Below are 19,799 nucleotides of genomic sequence, written 5' to 3' on the forward strand. Positions count from 1 at the left end.
CCAAGGCTCCCCTTCCTCACTGCAAATCCCTGCTTGCAAACATGAGGTTGGATCTGCCGGTTTCGCATGAGAAATATATTCCCTTCCGCCGGGATGTTTAGCGAAACAGTTGGAAACAGAGAAGATTTTCCTTCCCACTTATTAAACTTTTTTAAAGAATAGGATAAAATAAATAACATTGGAATACCTATGTGAGTTATAAATATATTATTTCATCTTTTTACCACCTCAGTTTTACGTGGTCTTTTTGGCGGGGGCAGATTTAACATAAAACATAAACTTTTAATTTCAGAGGCCCTTTTAAAAGTCCTTCGCTTATGTTTGGTACTTATTTTAATGTTTAGCTCAATTATGGCAGAGGGACATTTGGAAATAAGGGAGCAAATCTCTTAAATATTGCTACCTGCATTCCCGTCCTCTATGTTGCATATATTTGCATTTGAAATTTATATGATCTCTCTACTTACTACATGTGCTAGGCTTTTGTGGCATATCTAAAGAGAGATGTTCTTAAAGCCTTCCAAATTTTACGGACAAGCGGGGGTAAGAAATCGTCTTGTTGGGGGTTTCCTGGTATTTTCTTTTGTTTAACGGGAACCTGATAGTTTAGTGCAAAATGTTCAAAGAGTAGGAAAGGTTCCCAAGGCAGTGGATGCCTCCAGAAGACAGGATTACTTTCTCGAACGTTTGTACCTGGTTGAAAAGATGCCTCTGAGCTAAACATAAAAGGAGAGGGCAATTCCTGAGCCTAAGCCACAATGTAATGTTGATGTGCTCACTGCAATCTAGGCTATTGTCAATCGCGCCTTTGCGCCTTCTAAGCGTCTGCAATAAAACATAAAAATATTTCTGCCCGCTACTCTGTTACCTCGAAATAAATATATCTAGAGAGGGGTGCCCTGGGAGTCTAGTTTCCATTGGTAGCTTTAATTTAAAGAATAAATAAATAAATGCATTTGTTTTTAAGCAATTATTTGGCCTGGAGAATTAGGGAATAAAATCTGTCTGAGCTTTTAACACACTGAGAGTTGGGGTTTCATGCAGTTTTCAGGGGATGAAAGCGCGAAATGAGACACAGCAAGATGGGATATAGATATTCATTATATATATATTTATATATATACTTAAGGATACCTAGCTGGAAGTAAATTATATCCGCCCACCATCCTGTTTACTTCCGACTAAATATGCCGAGAGTCGTGCTGACAGGCGATCATGAATACTGGCATCTAAAAATGGAGCATTCTCACGCACGGAACCCGTGGTGGCTGTTGCAAAACTCTTTCACCTGAGATCTTCCCCCCAATTGAATTTCAGAAACCATCCAAGTAACTTTTAAAAATAATATCCAGTTTTTATTAAATACTCAACCATAGTCCTCTGGACGTGACCTTTATACATGATGTTAGAGAGTGTAACACAAGATTTATTTATTTATTTCCTCCTACTTGCTATAGAATTCCATTCACGTTTATACTGCTTGAACATTACAGTACTAAACATAAATATAAATACAGAGACCACAAATACAGCTAAAAATATTCACACAGAAACTGTCACAGTTTGTAGAATGCATAATGACCTCAGGTAGTGTTTAAATACAATTAGTTTACTCTGGAAAATGCTATATTTAGGTAGACATAGCTTGGAGGTGTGGGAGGAGGTGGGCATGGAAGGAAATATTTTCACAGGGGTAGGCAATTCAATTCCCCCCACTTACATCACCGCCACCACCACAATAATTATCATCGTTTTGGAAGCGAAACTGCATAGAGTGCCTTTTTGACAGGGTTGATCTCCACGCAACCCAAAGCAGCCCCTACAGGGGGACCTGCCTTTTTGCAAGCAAAACTATTCTGTCTAGGGAAGTGGAGAAGGAATGGCGGGTGGTGGTAGTGGTGGAGGGGTTTGCATTAAATACAGTCTTTATGCAAAGGTAGATAGCTGGGCTCGGATGCAAAGGCGGGGGGGTGGTGAGGTTGGAGGGGGGGGCTTGATGAGCTCCTTAGGAAGAAAGTTATGAAAGTGGGTGCATCACTGCTGGAGAGATGGAGGAGATGGGGGAGGGGAGGTCTCCCACGTCCACATCTCTCTCTCTCTCTCTCTCTCTCTCTCTCTCTCTCTCTCTCATACAACCAAATGTATAGATTGTGCCAGTGGTAATAGAGAATGGAAAGGAGAAACTGGGAGTGGGGGGCGAGAAAGAAAGAGACCGAGAGACCGAGAAAGAAGAGGAAGAGGGACCGTGTGCGAATGTGTGTGTGTGTTGGGGAAGGGAGAGGGAACTGGCAGCACCGTCAGTGTTTTCAATCCTTTGGTTTCTCCTCTTCTGTTTCTTCCCTTTTCTCCTCCTTTGCGCCCAAGCTATCTGCAGCTGCTCCAGCGCCACCTCCCCCAGACAGGGTGGAACTCAAATTGCTCTCTTTTTTCCATTTCATCCTCCTGTTTTGAAACCAGATCTTGATCTGGCGTTCAGTTAGGCAAAGAGCGTTGGCGATCTCAATCCTCCTTCGCCGCGTCAAGTAGCGATTGAAATGGAACTCCTTCTCCAGCTCCAGGGTCTGGTAACGCGAGTAGATCTGACGCCCCCTCCTCCGATCTGCTCCATAGCCGACCCCTATGGATTCGGAAACGAAACAAACTAAAAACGATTAGTTAACAGATTTGAAAATAAAATGCGTAAATAAAAGAAAACAGACACACAACCAAGCCCGTCAGCCAGACTTTCCCCAACCCCACCCTCCACACTCAGTCTTCATTGTCATCCACCGACCAACTCCCCCCCCCCAACCCACTGCACAATTTAATTCTGTGCCTTAGTCTTACTACCCATTAAAATCATGCAGCACACATGGAGGATTGGGGGGGTGTCTAATTGAAAGCATGTTCCTATCTTATTTGCAAAGATTCAGAATGTGTTGTTTTAATTATTTCTGCAAACTTGAAAAAAAAATCCAATTAGATTTTACTCCAATGCTGCTTTAATTACTAGGAATAGACACTCCTTCCATATATTATGAAGTCAAGCTACTTCATAAATCCCCCAGCTGTTATTGGACCTGTTATTGGACAAGACACTTTGCAAAAAAATTTTGCCTTAATAAAAATGCCCTATCTCACCTATCAGGGAAAATACATTTTTTTTAAAGAAAAAAATCAAAACACATCACTTCTATTCTACACCTTATTTCCACCACCCCCTCCAAGGGAAAAAAAATCAGAGCTGATTGCACTTTATTATAGATATTTTACACTCTCGAAGTCTTTTAATTAGAAAGAGCATAACAAGCCATATTCGCTTGCAACAACTTAACAAATAAAAGGCCTGTAGCGGCAACTGTGAGGAAGCTATATTATTGTTTTTATGGGGCCATAAAAAGTAGCTGAGCCTGTTCTGCTAGGGAGACGGTCGTAAAGATGGTTCAGTTTATTTAATTTATCTCTGCAAGCTGTAAAACTTACCACTGTGGGAGTTCATGCGCTGCATCCACGGGTATATTTGAATGCTAGTTTTCTGTTCCTGGGATGTGCTCCTGTTTTGGTCACTTGTAAAATCCTGTGCAATGGAAGTTTGTGTATTGTGTCCCATAGAATTTTGCCTGCAGCTAGAGAGCATGTCTTTTTCTTGATAAAAGGCATTAGATCCGTAATCATATGGTCCCCGACTGGAGCTAAACACAACATTATCTTGCGGTGAATAAAAAGGAGATGAATAGATCCTGTTTTGAGCAACCGCTGCTCCATAAGTTGAAAAATGCCTTACAGGGTCATAAGCAGAGGAATTGATCGCCACGTTGGGCAGGACCTCTTGACCACTGGTGAGGTGGCAAGACAACGACGGGTTTGTGAAATAGGAATTCATATCTTCCCCCCTATACCTGGCTTGTATGATTTCTTTAATATTTATTTCTGTCTCCAGTTTGTAGTCTGAACTAGATTGTTATAGGGACGGCTCCACTCCAGGACAGACAAAATGACAAAGTCAGCTGACCCGTTGTGAGCCAATAGGAAGCTAGATGTCAAGACACGGAAAAATTGCTTTTGCTTGTGTTGATTCCCCAGTTGAAACTAAGTATGCATTGAAAGTAAGTCTCGAAATTCTAAATATAAGATGGTTTGGAAGAAGAGGGGGGAAATAGTAAGTATGGTTCGGGGGAGGGAGTGGGAGAGGGATGAAGAGGGAGGGGCAAAGAAAGAAAGAAAGAAAGAAAGAAAGAAAGAAAGAAAGAAAGAAAGAAAGACTTCTTCTTTAAATTTCACAACCCAAATAGAGCTTTAGGTGATTTTTTTAAAAGAAAAGAAAAGGCAAATGGTTATGGAGATCAGGAATCAGGATATTTATTCTGTTGAAAATGCTTCCTTAATACCTAGCAACCAAATAGCTCAGAAATTATAGTCATAAATCTCAAGTGTGCATAAAATATTAAACCATAAATTTTCTTTTCCTCCACTAATTTACTGTTGGTCAATAAATGTGGAATCAAGTGCTTGTGCTCTTTATAATACAATCTTGAAAGCAAGGAGAGGAGACCAGGTGACAGCTGGGCAGATACTGTATCTTTTAGAGCATTCCTGTACTCTGGAATTTGAAGAACTTTCCAGGATGGTGGGTTGTTGCTATATATATATATATATATATATATATATATATATATATATAATCAAAATTCAGAGTCCAGGTTAGAATTAAAAAGAAGCAGCAGCAGCACATTTGTATGTTTCTCTATTGAATATTTGCTTTGTCATTTTTCAGAGCTGGAGACTGCTATGGCAATGTTTACATTTGCAATATCAACATCCCCCCAAAGCATTACCTTTGCATTTGGAATGGTGTTTGCTAGAAAGAGCCCCTCGTGTTTACGTTTGCAGAAACAGAAAGAGGTAGAGAAAGGAAGAAAAAAATTTACGACTCCAGATATTTGTAGCTGATTGGAAAACTTCCCTTGAAATATTTAGTTAGATTAGAGAGTGGATTACATTCTACTCCTCTGGTGGATTTGCACCGACACACTAATTGAAATGAAGACAGCTAATCTAATTTTAATTTCAATCCAGCGCCATAAATTGTTCCTTAAAAGTAAAATATACCTGCTGATCTGTAAATATAGCAAGACTCCTACATCATTCCATTGGCTTGCTATTTAAAAATTCAATTAGGACTAAGAAACACTGGCCTTATTTCCATGGGCATGTTAGGAAGCTTTTGTTTAGTGATTTTAAAGGTAGAACCAGTCGATTTTCTGGAAAGCTTGGAATATTTCTCATTGTGTTTGGTCGTAATGAATCAATACTTCTAACATTCCTCTTTTGGATGAAGGTTTTAGTTGAGAAAGAAGGGGACCACATATCCCCCCCTACACACACACACCCCTGCTCTAAGTGGAACCCGGATGCCAAAGGATTTTATGATCTTTTTCCTCTGTGCAACAAAGCAAAGTAATCAATGGTAGTAATAAAACCATAAACGAGACTGCAACTGACAAAAAGAGGGCTGAAGTATTCATCTTGTATAACGTTAAGCGTTCCTTGAGTGTCAGTATGAAAAAAATAAAGTTTCTTAAAAAAATAAATCAGGGTGCATAAAAAGAAAGCAAGAGAGTGTGTAGCTTGTTATTAAGCTTATAGCCTGCATCCCTCCCTATTAAATGGACATGGCGTTTCCATCCTGCAGCAGTTCTCATCCCAACGTGTACACATTTAAGGCTGGTACACATGACAAATTTACTAGCATGCCGATTTTGAAAATAGTATTTGCTTTCCTGAGGCTTCCCAGCTATTTAGCACATTATACCGGATAATCCATAGGCAGAGAGATACAATCACTAGGAGAATGGGAGAGGGAAGAAAAGGGCCCAAACATTACCCCAGTACACACACACTTAGAGATATACATAACAATGCAACCAATGTGTCTGTACGTGTAGGTAGGTTGGTAGGTCAGTAGATAAACAGAGACAGGCAGACAAGCAGAGCTCAGTGAAGCTCATGGTAACTGCAAGCAATTAATATCACTAGTTTTCAAAGTCATTCTGTGTGTGTGTGTGTGTGTGTGTGTGTGTAGGTTTCCATGCACAATCAATCTGAACTGATAGAAGGTAGATATTTTCCTTTCTCCTTTAATGGGAGTTAGATAATACACACAAACACAGAGAGACTCCTCCCCCCCCTCGTGTGTTTGTGTTTAGATTGGATAGTATCTCAAAAAATACTTCAGTGTAGATTAAGACTACATTAAAAGTAATAGAACTTCAAGGTGTGTGGGAATGAGAAAGAGAAAAAGAAGAAGACCGTCTTTCTTGGTAGGTTCGATTCACCAAAAGTATATTCATTGTTCTAGTGTTATAATAATCGTTATCTCAGACCCTTAAAATTTCTGGGATGGTTGCAAATGCAAAGGGGCTGGGGTTTGGAGGGGTGGCGTGCAGAAGTCCTAGAGAGCTCTTTTGGAGGGATCTGGTGAGTACCAAGTGATTTCGAGTGGAGAAAGTGAAGTGTTTTATTACTTTTCTAAACAGAAGAGAAGACCTAGAAGTCTGGTCGAATTATAGGGAAGAGAAAACAGCTGGCGCGAAGAAACCCAACATAGAACCTTTCTTAAGTGTTGGTTGGATGGGGAGAAAGAAGACGCTGGAAAATTTGTATATATACTAGACTCAGCGTTCTAGTAGTTACATTCCTAATATTTTAGTGTTACATATACATATATATATGGGGAGAAGTTATTATTAAGGTTCTTATAATGTGTTTGATCAAAGGAGACGACTCTTCCCTCCCCCCCCCCTTTACAAAAAAGAAAACAACACAGGGAAATGTGTAGGACTTTTTCTGGTTAAATTGGTCTGCAAACAATTATGTAAACTCATCAGCAGAAGCAAGAACAGATGTTTTATTAAAACTGCTACACAGCAGTGAAAATATGCGCAGGTCCTGGAGTAGTTCTTGTATAGCAGTTGGGGTCTCTTCCCCCCCCCCTCCCCGCCCCCTGGAGTTAAAGAGCTCACAGAAAGCTGCAATAACATCCATTCGCTCATAAGGCTGTTTTCTTTTTTGTGTGTTTTTACCCCCTGATTTTACCCCCACACCGAGGTTAAAGAAGAAAAATATGCTTCGTTAGAACACACTCCCTCTCTCTCATTCTCTCTCTCCGTTTTAATTAGCGAATTGATGAACTGATTTAGAGGAAAGCTTCAAAAATGCACACTCCACACATGTGTTTTCCATCCCCACTAATTGTGGAAAGGAAGCAAGAGCTATCGTTGGCTCCCCTCTCTCTTGCAGTCCAAGTAAAATGTTGTCAGATTCTGATCCTGTCGTGTGATTCGGAATGCAAATTCGGAAGCGTTTGTTTACTCATTTGTTTGTTTGTTTCGAGAGGAGAGTGGATTTTTCTTGGGCGTTAATGGCAAGGGTTTTCATCTGAGACCGTTAATGCAAGTGGAAGAAGTGGGGGGGGGGGAGAGAGAGAGAGAGAGCGCTTCACAAATTCTCACCCAGTCTGTTGCCTAGGTGTAGAAAACTGCTTATTCATAAATGCAGGTTGTGTCTGGTTAGCTTTAAATATGCAACCAAAGTTGCCCTGGGTCAAATACGTTTGTTTACTGTTCATGTGTTAGATTAGCTTGCACTCTTGTCTGGAATAGTTTATTATTCCCTGATAGATTGATAAGAACTCCCCCCCCCCTAAACACACACCGCTCAGCAAACACGCGCGGGCTTGTTTATAACGTGTAGTTATATCTATGTATAGACTTCCAGAATCTACAGCTATGTCCTCATTTGTGTACCGTTTATAGGATGAAGAGGCAAATTGGTCTTGGATCTGTGTAGATGGAGCGAATGTGTTTCTCGTGCAACGCATGCATTTCAAAAGTAAGACAGCCACACTTTGCTTTTACCTTTGTTTTGTTTTTAAAAGTATTTGTGTATGGAGCAGTATGGAAAACAGAAGAAAGAGAGATAAGCAGAACGACAGAAGCAGACAACGAGGCCAGTAATTTTGCGCGCAATAAACACGCATTTTTAAGGTGTTGTACTTAAATCCACGTGGTACCTTTAACTGGATATCTAATTTCAGCTGATCTCACCTTATATATGTTATCTCGGCCTTTTTAGACTTGACAGTTATTGCAGGCTAGAGCTTCTTGCCTTGTAATTATTTATTTAGAGCGCTTGCACTCCAGTTATTCCTGCTCCTACAGAATAACCTTCTTAATCAAATGTTCCCTCTGCCCGTAAATAACTAAATAATAATAATGAGGATGATGATAATGAGAAGAAGACAGAAAAGAAAAGAAAAAAGCAATATTTGTGGCGCGTAAATGTCAGGAGTCAAATGCTCCTGACCGATGCGTTTGCATTGTTTTGAGTCGTCCTTTCTGTTACAGTAATCACATCTTGGTAATCTTAACTTTCGGACTGCTAGTTTCGCTCAGAGTTTTCACCCAGTTTATGTCATGATATTACTTAAAATTTATACTAAAGTGGTCGACGAAAAAAATAATAATTTTAAAATACGCAGAAAGGGAAGAGTTGGAGAAATTTACCTTCCATTGAAATAATTCTTAATGTCAATAATTAGCAATAATAACAATCGGGGGTTTCTCCCTTTCTGCATTTTGTCTTGCTTTTGCCCTGCATCCTTCGAAAAACATCCGCCCCCCTACGTCTTGTCACATAAGCACCGCTTCTGCGGTTCGGCCTGCAATATTCTTGGCTGCAAGGGAGAAAAAGTGCAAGTCCTGATTTGTTTGTGGTCTTACTGCTATGGCTCCATGACTAATGAAAAAGCCGTTTATAACTTTCTGTTTTCAGGAAACTCGGGTTCCTGCCCCACGCAGCCACCCCACTCCGTAGGATCTGCCGCATGTGGGGTGGGGGAGGTGAGGAATCCCATCAAACCAACAAAAAAAGCCCAAGGGGGTGTTACACACACACACACACACACACACACACACACAAAGCTGGCAACGTTTTATACTGGAAATGTCATAACCCAAATGGTATTGCTGGAAAGGAATTCTAATGGCTTCAAACTGGGGTGCAGATATATGCGTTCGTAGGGTTTGGGGGTGAATGGAGGGCTACGATTTATCCTGGGGTGGTGTTGGTGGGAATTCTGCAAAGTGTCAAAACACACGTCTAAGATAGGCAAAATAACGGGTGGGAGGTGGAGAGAGGAATGGGCTCAATATCGTTTGAAATAAATGGGGACCCGCACTTTATTAAGATTCACGTTCTTTTCTGACGTTATTAGGCATTTACGTAGACCCCGCCCTCTCCCCCAAGTCAACCTGTTGTGGACGCCTTAACTTATACACGCTGTGTTATGTGTCTCTCTTATTTATTTATTTAGTTGTTGATAGGTTGTTGTATGCATGCATGCATGCATGTATACACTTATTTATCTGTCTGTTTTTCTTTCATTCTAGATATCTTGGTGGAGCCCCCGCTTTCCAGCACTGGAAACCTTCCGGCCTCCTATAAACGGAACTTCACGTTGGTCTATCATTTTCAAGTAACTACGTTGCTTCTGTATCTGTCCGCACCCCACGCCCCTCACCACCACTATAGTTCTATAAGTTAAGTCTTGGCCAATTAAAGAGTCCCCCCCCCCCTCTGAATCAGCAAAGGTCCAAGGTAACGGGGTTAGGAGGCAGCGGCGGAAACTGACAGCTTGTCCAACTTAGAAGTTATTTCGAATTTTCCTTTTCTTTATCCCTGTTTATTCCCTGTAATATTCAATGGGATTTTTGAAACTATATGATGTGTCCCTATGCTGACAGTACAGGAGGTAAAGATATTATTGGGTGATTGGGCCAATTAAGAGTCTCTTTCCCCCCCCCCTCCCCGAGTTTTCTTCTCCGTTTGCTACTGTGTAATGTCTATTACGGTCGGATAGCCCTGCAAACTTCACCAAAGGATGTTCAGTTTAGAGAACTTTTATGGTTGACTTGGATTACTCCGTTTTATGGCACGGAAATGTTCCCTACAATGACCCCCCCTCCCTCCTTCCTTTTTGACATTCAAGAGAGTTGCGGTCGTGACGTCACGTCGAGTTGTCATGGAGAATAGCTACCGGCTTAAAAATTATAAAGCGTGATATTATAGAGCAACATAAAATATGGATATAAGCAACTACTTACGCCCGCGAAGAGATTAAACAAAGAAGAATACGATTTTAATACGTTCAGGAAGAATAATTCAATGATGAAGAATGGTTGTCATTATCTATGAGTTCTTATTTCATTTTATTGTTTGCACATGGGGGTGGGGGAGAAGGAAAAATTAATCTCAGGACGCCAGGAAGAAGAAGAACAAGAAGGGGGAGAAGAAAATAAAATAAATAATAAGTCAGGACACAGTATTAGTTGCCTTAAAGGTGTGTGCGTGTGTTTAAAAAGCTGGTCGCTTACTATTAAGCTACATATTTGGAGAGGCAATATTTGTTGCACTTTGGGAAATGCAATCCGTTTGCGTAACTTTTAATGGGGCGACAGTTTAGTATTTTTGGATCTGCTTAAATACACTCATTTTCTCTCTCTGCCCCCCCCCCCAGGAGTGGGGGCGGGAGTGGCGTCCTCCAGCTGACGGGCCTTATCTATTTTTATGAATGCATGAACACTGGAAGTGATTTAAAACTCAGCCTTCTCAAATGAAGGGGGGGAGAGAGGGGGGGAAAGAGGGAGGGAGATTGCCGCCTCAAACAGCAACAGAAGAAGCCACCGAGGAACTTCCAGCGAATGTCCAATTCAACCCCTCAAACAGCCTACTTCCAAATAGCTTTGAAGAGACCAAACTTTTTAAAAGTTCTAAACTGTCCAACCAGCGCAAAGGGGGGCTTGTTTACGAGGCAGCAACAGGAACGGAGGGGAGGAGACTGTCGTCGCTTGGAAGTAGTAAAAGACCCTGAGATTCCGGCCTTTATGGCACAACAGTCGTCCTATTTTCCCCCGCTCTCTTTCTCCCAAGCATTTTGACTCTCCAGTCGTGAAATAGCGTTATTATTTTGGTGTGCGCGCGTCTGTGTGCGCCCCCTTAGCTTTCTCGCACCCATCCTACAAAAGTGCGAGGGGGAGGTGGGAGAGAGAGAGAGAGACCAAATTGCAAGATTGTTGGCTTGCCAAGTTTCAGTCACTTGGTGGCAGTATACAAAACAAGTAAACAAAAAGAAAGCAGCAATTAAAAGAAAGGGACGGTGGGGGAGAGAAAAAATAGGACCCCTATTTAAAAGGCTACGTAGAGAGAAAGGTGAGCGCGCGCATAAGCTCAGGCAACGTCCGTGATTGCTTAAATCAAGGAGAACATGGAATGTAAAAAATTGAACCCCGCTCTACCCGAACAACATGATAGTCTAGGTAGTAAAGTCTCATTAGTACCGGCGGAGTTTACTTTCAAGGGTTGACCACCGCCGTGGTCTTTTGCTGGAGGAAAACTCCCATCCTCTCCACGTTTCATGAAATCCACTGCAGTTAAAACCAGCAGAACGTCTTTCCTATTTACTGTACTACGTTTAAGAAGGTCTGGCTGGCCTTATAGGCCTTTCTGTTTCGATTTAAATCCGGACGGTCTAAACTTATTACCTGCTGTTAATTTATTGGGAAAACAGGAGGCGGCCTTGCGCCAAAGTTGGGGTCACGCTAAACGCAGTTCAACTTGTGTCTAGTGGCAAACGCACAAATCTCATCGAAATCAACGGCAGAAAATCCAGTGGGTTTTCACGGAGCTGGATTGCACCCGCTACGTTTTATTGCCTTGTGGGTTCCCTTTCTCACGACACGTTTATTTTATACAGTCAGGACAGCAGGGTGTACTGCACAACCTCACCCCCACAGCAACAGTAAATTGCCCTGTGTTCATTAGATGAACCTCAAGAAACGCCAGTGGATCCAGTAGATCTAATCAGGAATTCCAGGAATCAAAACTGTCACGTGCTTTCTCGTTTTTTTAATCCTCTATATCCACAACTTCCCTCCACGGTACACGAACAGTTATGCCGAATAGCATATAAAATATAAACACAGAACCGACCGCGCCCCCAGATTTCCTGGCATCCGACTGAAGATAACCCGTCCTCAGGGCGGCACATTTCAGTTCAACCAAATAACTGGATGTGATGCTGAAATTATGATATTTCGTTGCACTCTGCAAGAGACCGGTGTCTGCTATGTTGAAATGTACATGCACGCACACAAACGCCCCATATCTCATATGTACGTGAGACATATAATAACATATTATATCACATATTATATATTAGACCATGTAGTCTTTTGACTCACAGGTACCATTCTTTCGTCCATCAATGTCTCTCCCCCCCTCCCCCGCATTTCCCCCTTCAAAATGTAACTTTCTCTCCCTTTTGCTTCTGGGATGTGATTTTATTTTATTTTTAACTTTGGCCTTTAGACCCAGTCTTCCCCCCTTTTTTTAAAAAAAAAGCCTGTGTAAAGTTTTTGTTTATTTCAGCCAGCCCCATTTTTACAAATAAAAAATGCATCACACAAATGTATGGACACGACCCGGGGAAAGTGAGGAACGTTCAACACCTACTGATTTCAAAGCCAGAGTTAATTAAGCACGTGCGTAAATAATCTCTCATTGTAACTCATGGAGCTTAAATACGTTTGCCACTTAAGGGAAGGTCCGGAAAATATCCGCATCACCACAGGCCCCAAGACAGCCTCTCAATTCCGCAGGCCAATACAGTGCAAAGCGTGCTAAAATGTAAAATGTAGGAAGCCAAGTCCCAGACGCAATTAAAATGAAAATTAAAAACCAGAGGCACATACAACAAAATCATTGAAAAGTGAAGTTCTCTCCCAACTCGCCCTATCCTTTTCATAAACAAGGTCAGGGCTTAGCAGCTGCTACTTTGCAGCCAGACCATATTTATTCTAAGCAACGTGGCCGCCTACTTCGGCTATTTTACTTTATGTTTAAAAACTTTGAACACTGATTTAAGCAATCCTAATTGTACGTATTCTCCCCAACTCCCAGCTGCTCATGCGCACACCGCCAGCCTCGCTGCACTCTCTCCTAAATGAAATGTAAATTGGTATATATTACACGATTTCAGGGTGCATTATTACGACAGTTACTGAGGTTGTCATTAAAAAAAAAAAAAGTTTCTCTCATTATGTTTTTTTCCTTTCCCTTTCCCACTCTCACCCCCAGCTCCAGCCGCTGCTTCCCTCCCCCCCGCCCCGTTTCTCTCTTTCTATGTTGAAAAATAGGTACATAGATAGTGGTGGTTGCTTTTATTGTTGTTGATACGGTTTTGCTGCTGTAAAGAAATGTATTATTGATATTGCAGTTGTTGTAAAATTGTAATGTTCTTCCAATTGTTTTTATTATGGCACTCGTTCCCCTTAATAAATATATATGTGTGTGATTTATATTACCGTGTCACATTTGTGGTTTTCAATTTTCACATTTACTGCCCTGTTTATGACACGCACCAAGGATTAAAAGCTACGTGTGGGGGGCAACGTTAACTATCACAGTATCGGATTTTGCTCCTGGATGCAGTCTCTCTCTCTCCCCCCCTCCCCCTTTCCTGGACCTGTGTGTCAATAATGCCTGGAAACGTTCACTATGATCCCTCGTCTATGGTGATGTTATAGATAAAAGGAGCCATTCATTTCTTCTCGTTTGGTCTGTAAAGTGCAGGGAATATAAATCAGTTTTTCTTATATTCCCTCCTTTTAGATCAGCTCCAACGTTCTGAGTTTATGAAGAACGGCAATATGTCAGTTTAAAGACTAAATCAATACATTAAAATGTGTATTGTATGGGCAATCCTGGGAGAGAGAAGAGGGTGGTTGTTGCAGAAGGCTAAAGGAAAAGGCACAGCAAATAACATTGGACAACAGGCAAATATCGAAAGGGATTCATATCTCTTCAACGAGCACAAAAACACGTCCTAACTCCAGAAACAACGAGAGGAGGAAAGGAAGGGGGGACGACGACAACGACAGCCCGGCAACCATGTGGTTCAAATAACCATTGCCTGATCATTTTTTATTTTTTTAAAGGTCCTTATTGCGACCTCCTTTGCCGTCAGTAATGGAACCCACCGCATATATAAATATTCACCCAAGCTAATCGGAGGGAGGGCGTACCTTGGTTCGTTACCGCCACTCCTAAACCCATTTACCTGCAAGTAAGCCACCTGGCTTTCTTCCACACGCCCAATAGGAAGCGCATTTAGAAAGCGAGCAACGCATTCCTATGGACTACGGTGGGGTTTACTGGCCCCTCGAGGTGCGATTGCAGACTAAACTGACTGACTCCCGAGTAAACGCGCAGCCCGCACTGTCCAGCAACCGTATCCCAAACTGTATCCCCGCAACCCCATCACCCCCCCCACCAGAAATCCGACTCCCCAAAGCAAAATGGGAGACACAGGCGTCTAGAATGTGCGCCTCCTTCTATGCACAGACATGACATACGCACGTCCCACTTACCAGTTTTGGGCTTCTTTTGTTTACAGAACCCCCAGGAAGGCTCGTGGATGCGCTGCCTTCGCTCTTGCTTTCCTTAAGAATAAAATGGCTGGCGCGATCGGATGTATTTGATCAGATTTAACACCACCCCACAGATGTTATTTGGTTTTTTGTGTGTCTGTGTGTGCCACTTTTATAAACAATAGTCATTCATTACAGCACACATATTGCAGCAAGCAATCCAATTAGAACGCGTTTCATTAGAAGTCCCCTCAAAAAGCACCGTGCAGTGTGTGTGTGTGTGTGTGTGTGTGTGTGTGTGTGTGTTCAGTGGCAAAACGCTATCGCGGGCGAGGCCTTTTATAAACCTGGATGCAGAATGTGTTAAATATTTCATTGAGGAATCTAGCTGAAGGGCCTTACAAGCGGGAGGCGAACAGGGTGCCCTTCCCAAGGATTTGAATTTCTATATGTTTATGAGCATGGGCAAAGGGGGAATGGATTTAGAATAAATTCAGTAAGGGAATGGATCTTTGTTCCCTTCCCCCACCCTTTTGTCGACACCCTCGTCGTCCGTTTTGTTATTATTTGCTTCTGATTATTATTATTATTATTATTATTATTATTATTATTATTAACTAATTGGAATGCAGTTTGCACCCACATTAACTGAGGAAAATCTCAGGAAGATACACACCAATATTCATATTGATAGGGGTATAATGCATTTTGTTGGACCGGTGTAGTGTGTGTGTGTGGACTCTAGAAAGGGAAATATGTAAAAAAAAATCCCCATGTTCTCTGCTAACATGTTGGAAGGAAAACCTCTTCATCAACGTTACAACACAACAAACAAGCACTGGAATACACGCTCCACACCGTAAAATGTTGACATGGCACCCCCGAACAATGCAGTTTATTTCTTCAACTCTTTAAACAGCCATCAAATTATAGAGAGAGAGAAATAAAGTCAGGATTCATGCTTTGCTAGATTGGACTGCACCTTTCCCGGAGGGGCGGGGGAGGCCTGAGACTGACACAGAGAAACACACTCTGAAATGGGGCGGACCGGTCAACTCCTAAATATAGTCTTAAAATATATAAGCTTTCCGAAGAGCCAATCGGAACCATGTGTTGGGGGGAGAGAGTGGAAAGGTAAGGCGCCTCCTGCTTCACAACAAACACAGCTAGCTCATAATTGCTCATTAAAAATGGCACTCCTGCTTGCTTGGCTACTTTCTTGCTGTACACCAGTTCCTCCCGTTTCCTGGATGAGAGCGCAGACTGCGCATGTGCTTGAAGTACTCGCTGCGCTCAATTGCTCTTAAGGAAAGTTGTCACTGTTGTTTATCTCTTTTTTAAAAAAAAACAAAACAAAAACAAAATCCGCGCACGCTAGAAACTTTTTAAATAACGATGATAATAAGTAAATGGATTCAATGGCCTTGGGGCCCAATCTGATGCTGGATCCGGATACTCTCATTGACTTTAACTACTGGACTCTACGACCACAGGCGCTTTCTCGCCGCTGTGTTCCTCCCCCCACCCCACCCCCGCGAGGGCGCTTCCATCCCAGCCCTCCCGCCATCCTCCCCACCCCAGTAAAACACTGCACCATTGTAAAGGGGAGGCAGACTGCAGCCGGCATCCTCTGTCTCCAGCAAACCAGACCGCAGTGACATCACCACTCGCAAACCGTTCGCCCCCCTCCCTCCTCCCCCGAATTAACCACATTTGCGCCGATCCTTCCTGATCATATTCTGTCATAACCAGGCTACACCCCTCTTTCCGTCTGCTTCGCGAAAACGATACATCATTATCTTTAACACCCATTGCCATGGATCATTAGTTACACATTTTAGCCAATAAGGGAACACTTACCAGATTCTCTTTCCCCTTCCTCTCTCTCTCTCTCTCTCTCTTTCCTTCTCTCTCTCTCTCCCCTTCCTCTCTCTCTCTTCTGCCTCTTTTCTGTTCCGCTGACGCTGTGTTCAGCTCCACAGAAATATTAAAAAAGAGAAACAAAACAAAACAAAAAAGAGTGGGGTTGGGGGGAAGGATAGACAGAAAATAAACCAAAAAATAAAATAGTCTTCTTCTGTATTTTTTTTTTAACTTGGGGGTCAGGAGAGAAGACGGGGCTAGCATCTCTTCCCCCTCCCTCCCCCTTAAAAATAAAATAAAATAAAGGTATTTACAACTCCTTGTCCCCCTCGTCATTGCATCCTCCCAAGGAAATGTGTTGCGTTTTGCCCCTAGGGGTGGAGAATGGGAGGAGGCAACCAGCCGCAGCAGTAAACTCATTATTCCTAAAATGCCCAGAGCAACCAACAATTCCAACCCCAAAGGAAAGAAAGGGAGAAAGAAAAAAAGAAAAAAAAGAAGGGAGGGAGGGAGGGGAAAGAACAGAGACAATTCGAGATTCCTCCCCCCCACCCCCTCCACTACCACCACCAGAAAAAAATACTAATAATAATTAAAAGGAAAAAAATACAGATACCATCGTACCCCCGTTTCACTGGCACTGCTTGGACTGTTAAAGGAAGGACTACTGCGAAAGAGTCATAAGAGAAACCACAATAAAAAGTTCACGTTCATGGATGGAGTCCACATGACTTCCTGTGGCCAATCCAACTTGTGATTCAGTCGTAAACTTTTATTGCTCAGCTGTAAATTTTCTGCAAACAACCAAGAATGCGTTGCATTTTTGTGACGAGTGCAAATGCTCTTCTCTGTCGCCATGTTTATAGAATTACTCTTTCCATATATTTACATGTGTGTATATATATGTCTGCGTGTGGATATATATATATATATACACTCTCTCTCACACACACACATACACACACACTCATTAAAATATATTCTAACCCGAATTCATTTGGAGATATCTGACGGAGTAGGAGTAACAGCTTTGTTTTAAGTCTATTTATTCATTTCTTTTTTTAAAAAAAACCACCACACACACACACACACACACACACACACACACGAACCAGCTAATATGTGAAGGGGCGGAGACAGGGGAAGACTACAACGCTGGCGTTCATCGGGCAATGCTACTCTTTCTATTATTGCTGCTAATTTGCTTCTTGTTTCGCTTCTGGCTCTTATTTGCTTATTCAAGGGGCAACCCATATGGCCACGCTGCCACTGATTTTTCCAGTTCCCGGATTGCACCTTTAATCAAGCCAGTTCACTGGTGGGAAATGCAACGTGAATATACAATTTTTTAAAAGGCGATAAATGTGTACACACACTCACTCAGTCTCCCTCAGACACACGTATGTGTGTGTGTATCAAAGAGGAGTTTATTTACAACCCCGGTCCCCTAGACCCGTGTTTAACTCCTAGCGGACCCTTTTCCCGAAAGCAAAAGGTGACTCCTTTTTGATACTTGCAAACTCCATCCTTTCCATGTCCATAACACCCACCTTTTCACTGTTCTAGAACCTAGATATCATCTGAATCAGTCCAAGGGACTTGTCTCCCCGGCTCCAACCCCAGTGGGACCTCAAGGGTTTGGGGCTAAAGACTTGGTCTTAACTGGGAGATAGATCGGGGTCCCCCCCCCTAACTATAAATAAATCAACAAACAGCCTTCCTCCCCCCGTTTTGGTTTTTAATGGGACAACTGGTCTTCTTGGTGCACTTCAAGTCTATAAAGAGATGCTCCCGAAAATGTGACCTTTTCAAAAGTAGCGGAATCACACTTACAATAAGGATGTACATTAAACACATCAGTCCACCCAAGGACCGGCAGAATTTCTTAATATTTGATCACAGACTTCGACGCCCTTTTTCAGTTTCACTTTCCCAGACGCGCATTAATATTAGTATTACAAGATGGAGATTATGGGGCCATATAGTTAGAGGAAAATAATAATTCTGGGGGGAAATCTGAGAAACCGCAAAGAATAATTTTTCCTTCTTAATACATATAGAATAAGCGATAATATAATTATACATAGATACATGATAGAGACAGATTGGATAGATAGATAGATAGATAGATAGATAGATAGATAGATAGATAGATAGATAGATGATAGACAGACAGATAGATAAGTCTGGAAGATATTATCATTGCTGTCTGAACATGCTGCCCCATAGAAGTAAGTCATAACCTTGGGGCGAAATGGAAATTGGGGTGGAGAGATATTTCGACAGCTACCTCCTATCCTAATATTGTATCTGTCAGGCTTTACCTGCATTCCAATGGATTTTAATGGGATCGGATTGCACCCACATATAATTTTTTATTCCGCATGGCAGCTAACTTTTCTCCTCTCTCTTTTTTTGTATTTCGAAAATTTTCAGGGGTGGGGAAGGGTTGTGTGGGACGCGTTTCTCCAGTCTATGTTCGAGTGCGTGTCTGTCTGGGGCGGCGGCGGGGGGGGGGCTCCCGAAACCCCACATTATAGGATGTAATCCAACCGGACGGAAGGGAAATTACTTTTTTCACTTTACAAACCGCCAATAAATTTTATAACAGGTAGTTAAAAGTTACGACGAGGAAGGAACCGTCACAACAGTGGCTCTGGAGACAATGGGCTCCCCGTTTTCTCGGGAGAAAAGGGTCCATAAAGGGAACAGGAAATTTTATCTTGCAGCAAAAGCATAACCTGTGCTGCACGTTTTCGAGTGTTGCGGAGAAAGAGGTTGGATACATTTCCTTCCCTCCCTCTCTTTTGTATCTTATTCCGCATTCCGCCTCTCCTGATACTGGAGACACGTTTCACTGGTTTAGGTGCTCTGCGGATTTTACCTCGCATCGGGTTGCCAGAGGTGGAGGGGAAGCTCTCCGAACTTTTCCTAGGAGGGTGGGGACGCTAAATTAGTAACTTGAAATTGAGAGGGAATGCTAAAAGGCAGGAAGGAAGGAAAGAGAAAGCGGGAGAGAGAGAGAGAATGCGAAGAAAGATAGAGAAAGCAAAATTACTTTCCCGACTTTACCTTGGGAACTTTTTTCTTTCATTCATTCAGGTTATTCTCAACCTCTGCCTGAAAACTTAGGCCTCCAAACTTTTGGGTACGTGTATGAAATATCATTTGTGTACATTTCCAAGTCTCGAATGGAAAAGTATTCTAAACCCCACCCAGCTCCAACACATATACCCCCGCCCGCTTAATGGATGCATTATCATGTAACGGCTGCTGTGATTAGAATAATAAATTAAGAGAAAATGAGCAATATGCTCCAGTGCAGCTTTTTCGTGGATTTCTATTTTTCACAAATCACAAATGGAGATTTGAAGGAATTTTGATTGGCTAATAAAAAAAAATGCAGAATAGGATGATATTTCTTACTCCAGGCGGGTGGGTGAAACTCATTTCGGTAATATTGAAGTAATG

At 42.1% G+C, this 19,799-nt stretch overlaps 2 protein-coding genes and 1 long non-coding RNA gene across 15 annotated transcripts in view; 1 reads left to right on the forward strand and 2 right to left on the reverse strand.

Moving 5' to 3' along the window:
* The window catches only part of LOC310700483 (homeobox protein Hox-D3-like), a 150,508-nt gene extending 132,131 nt beyond the window's left edge, over positions 1 to 18,377 (reverse strand). For 8 of the 12 annotated variants that reach the window (XR_014522611.1, XR_014522612.1, XR_014522613.1 and 5 more), the window contains exon 1: positions 16,326 to 16,928. Coding sequence is in view for 3 of the 12 variants with exons in the window: in XM_083490182.1 (XP_083346308.1) it covers positions 16,326 to 16,748 (423 nt within the window). In the remaining 9 variants the exon portion in view is untranslated. The other 4 variants (XR_014522616.1, XR_014522617.1, XR_014522619.1 and 1 more) reach the window with 3 other exon arrangements.
* Positions 1,330 to 4,135, reverse strand: HOXC6 (homeobox C6). Of its 2 annotated transcripts, none has more exons than XM_083490533.1 (2): positions 3,463 to 4,135; positions 1,330 to 2,617 (listed from the first exon to the last, which is right to left on the reverse strand). In XM_083490533.1, the coding sequence occupies exons 1-2, from the start codon at positions 3,860 to 3,862 to the stop codon at positions 2,307 to 2,309; spliced, it is 711 nt and encodes a 236-aa protein (XP_083346659.1). In that variant the 5' UTR covers positions 3,863 to 4,135; the 3' UTR covers positions 1,330 to 2,306. The 2 variants fall into 2 exon arrangements, with proteins under 2 accessions (XP_083346659.1, XP_083346658.1); XM_083490532.1 differs by having other exon boundaries at positions 1,330 to 2,641.
* LOC310700656 lies at positions 4,145 to 13,394 on the forward strand. Its single transcript, XR_014522668.1, has 3 exons — positions 4,145 to 6,299; positions 7,794 to 7,869; positions 9,429 to 13,394. It is a non-coding gene; the product is annotated as an uncharacterized lncRNA (long non-coding RNA).
* Positions 18,378 to 19,799: the final 1,422 nt, after the last annotated feature.

The sequence above is a fragment of the Podarcis liolepis genome (assembly GCF_965112155.1).
Source record: "Podarcis liolepis genome assembly, chromosome: 2".
In the NCBI taxonomy this organism is placed as follows: Eukaryota; Metazoa; Chordata; class Lepidosauria; order Squamata; family Lacertidae; genus Podarcis; species Podarcis liolepis.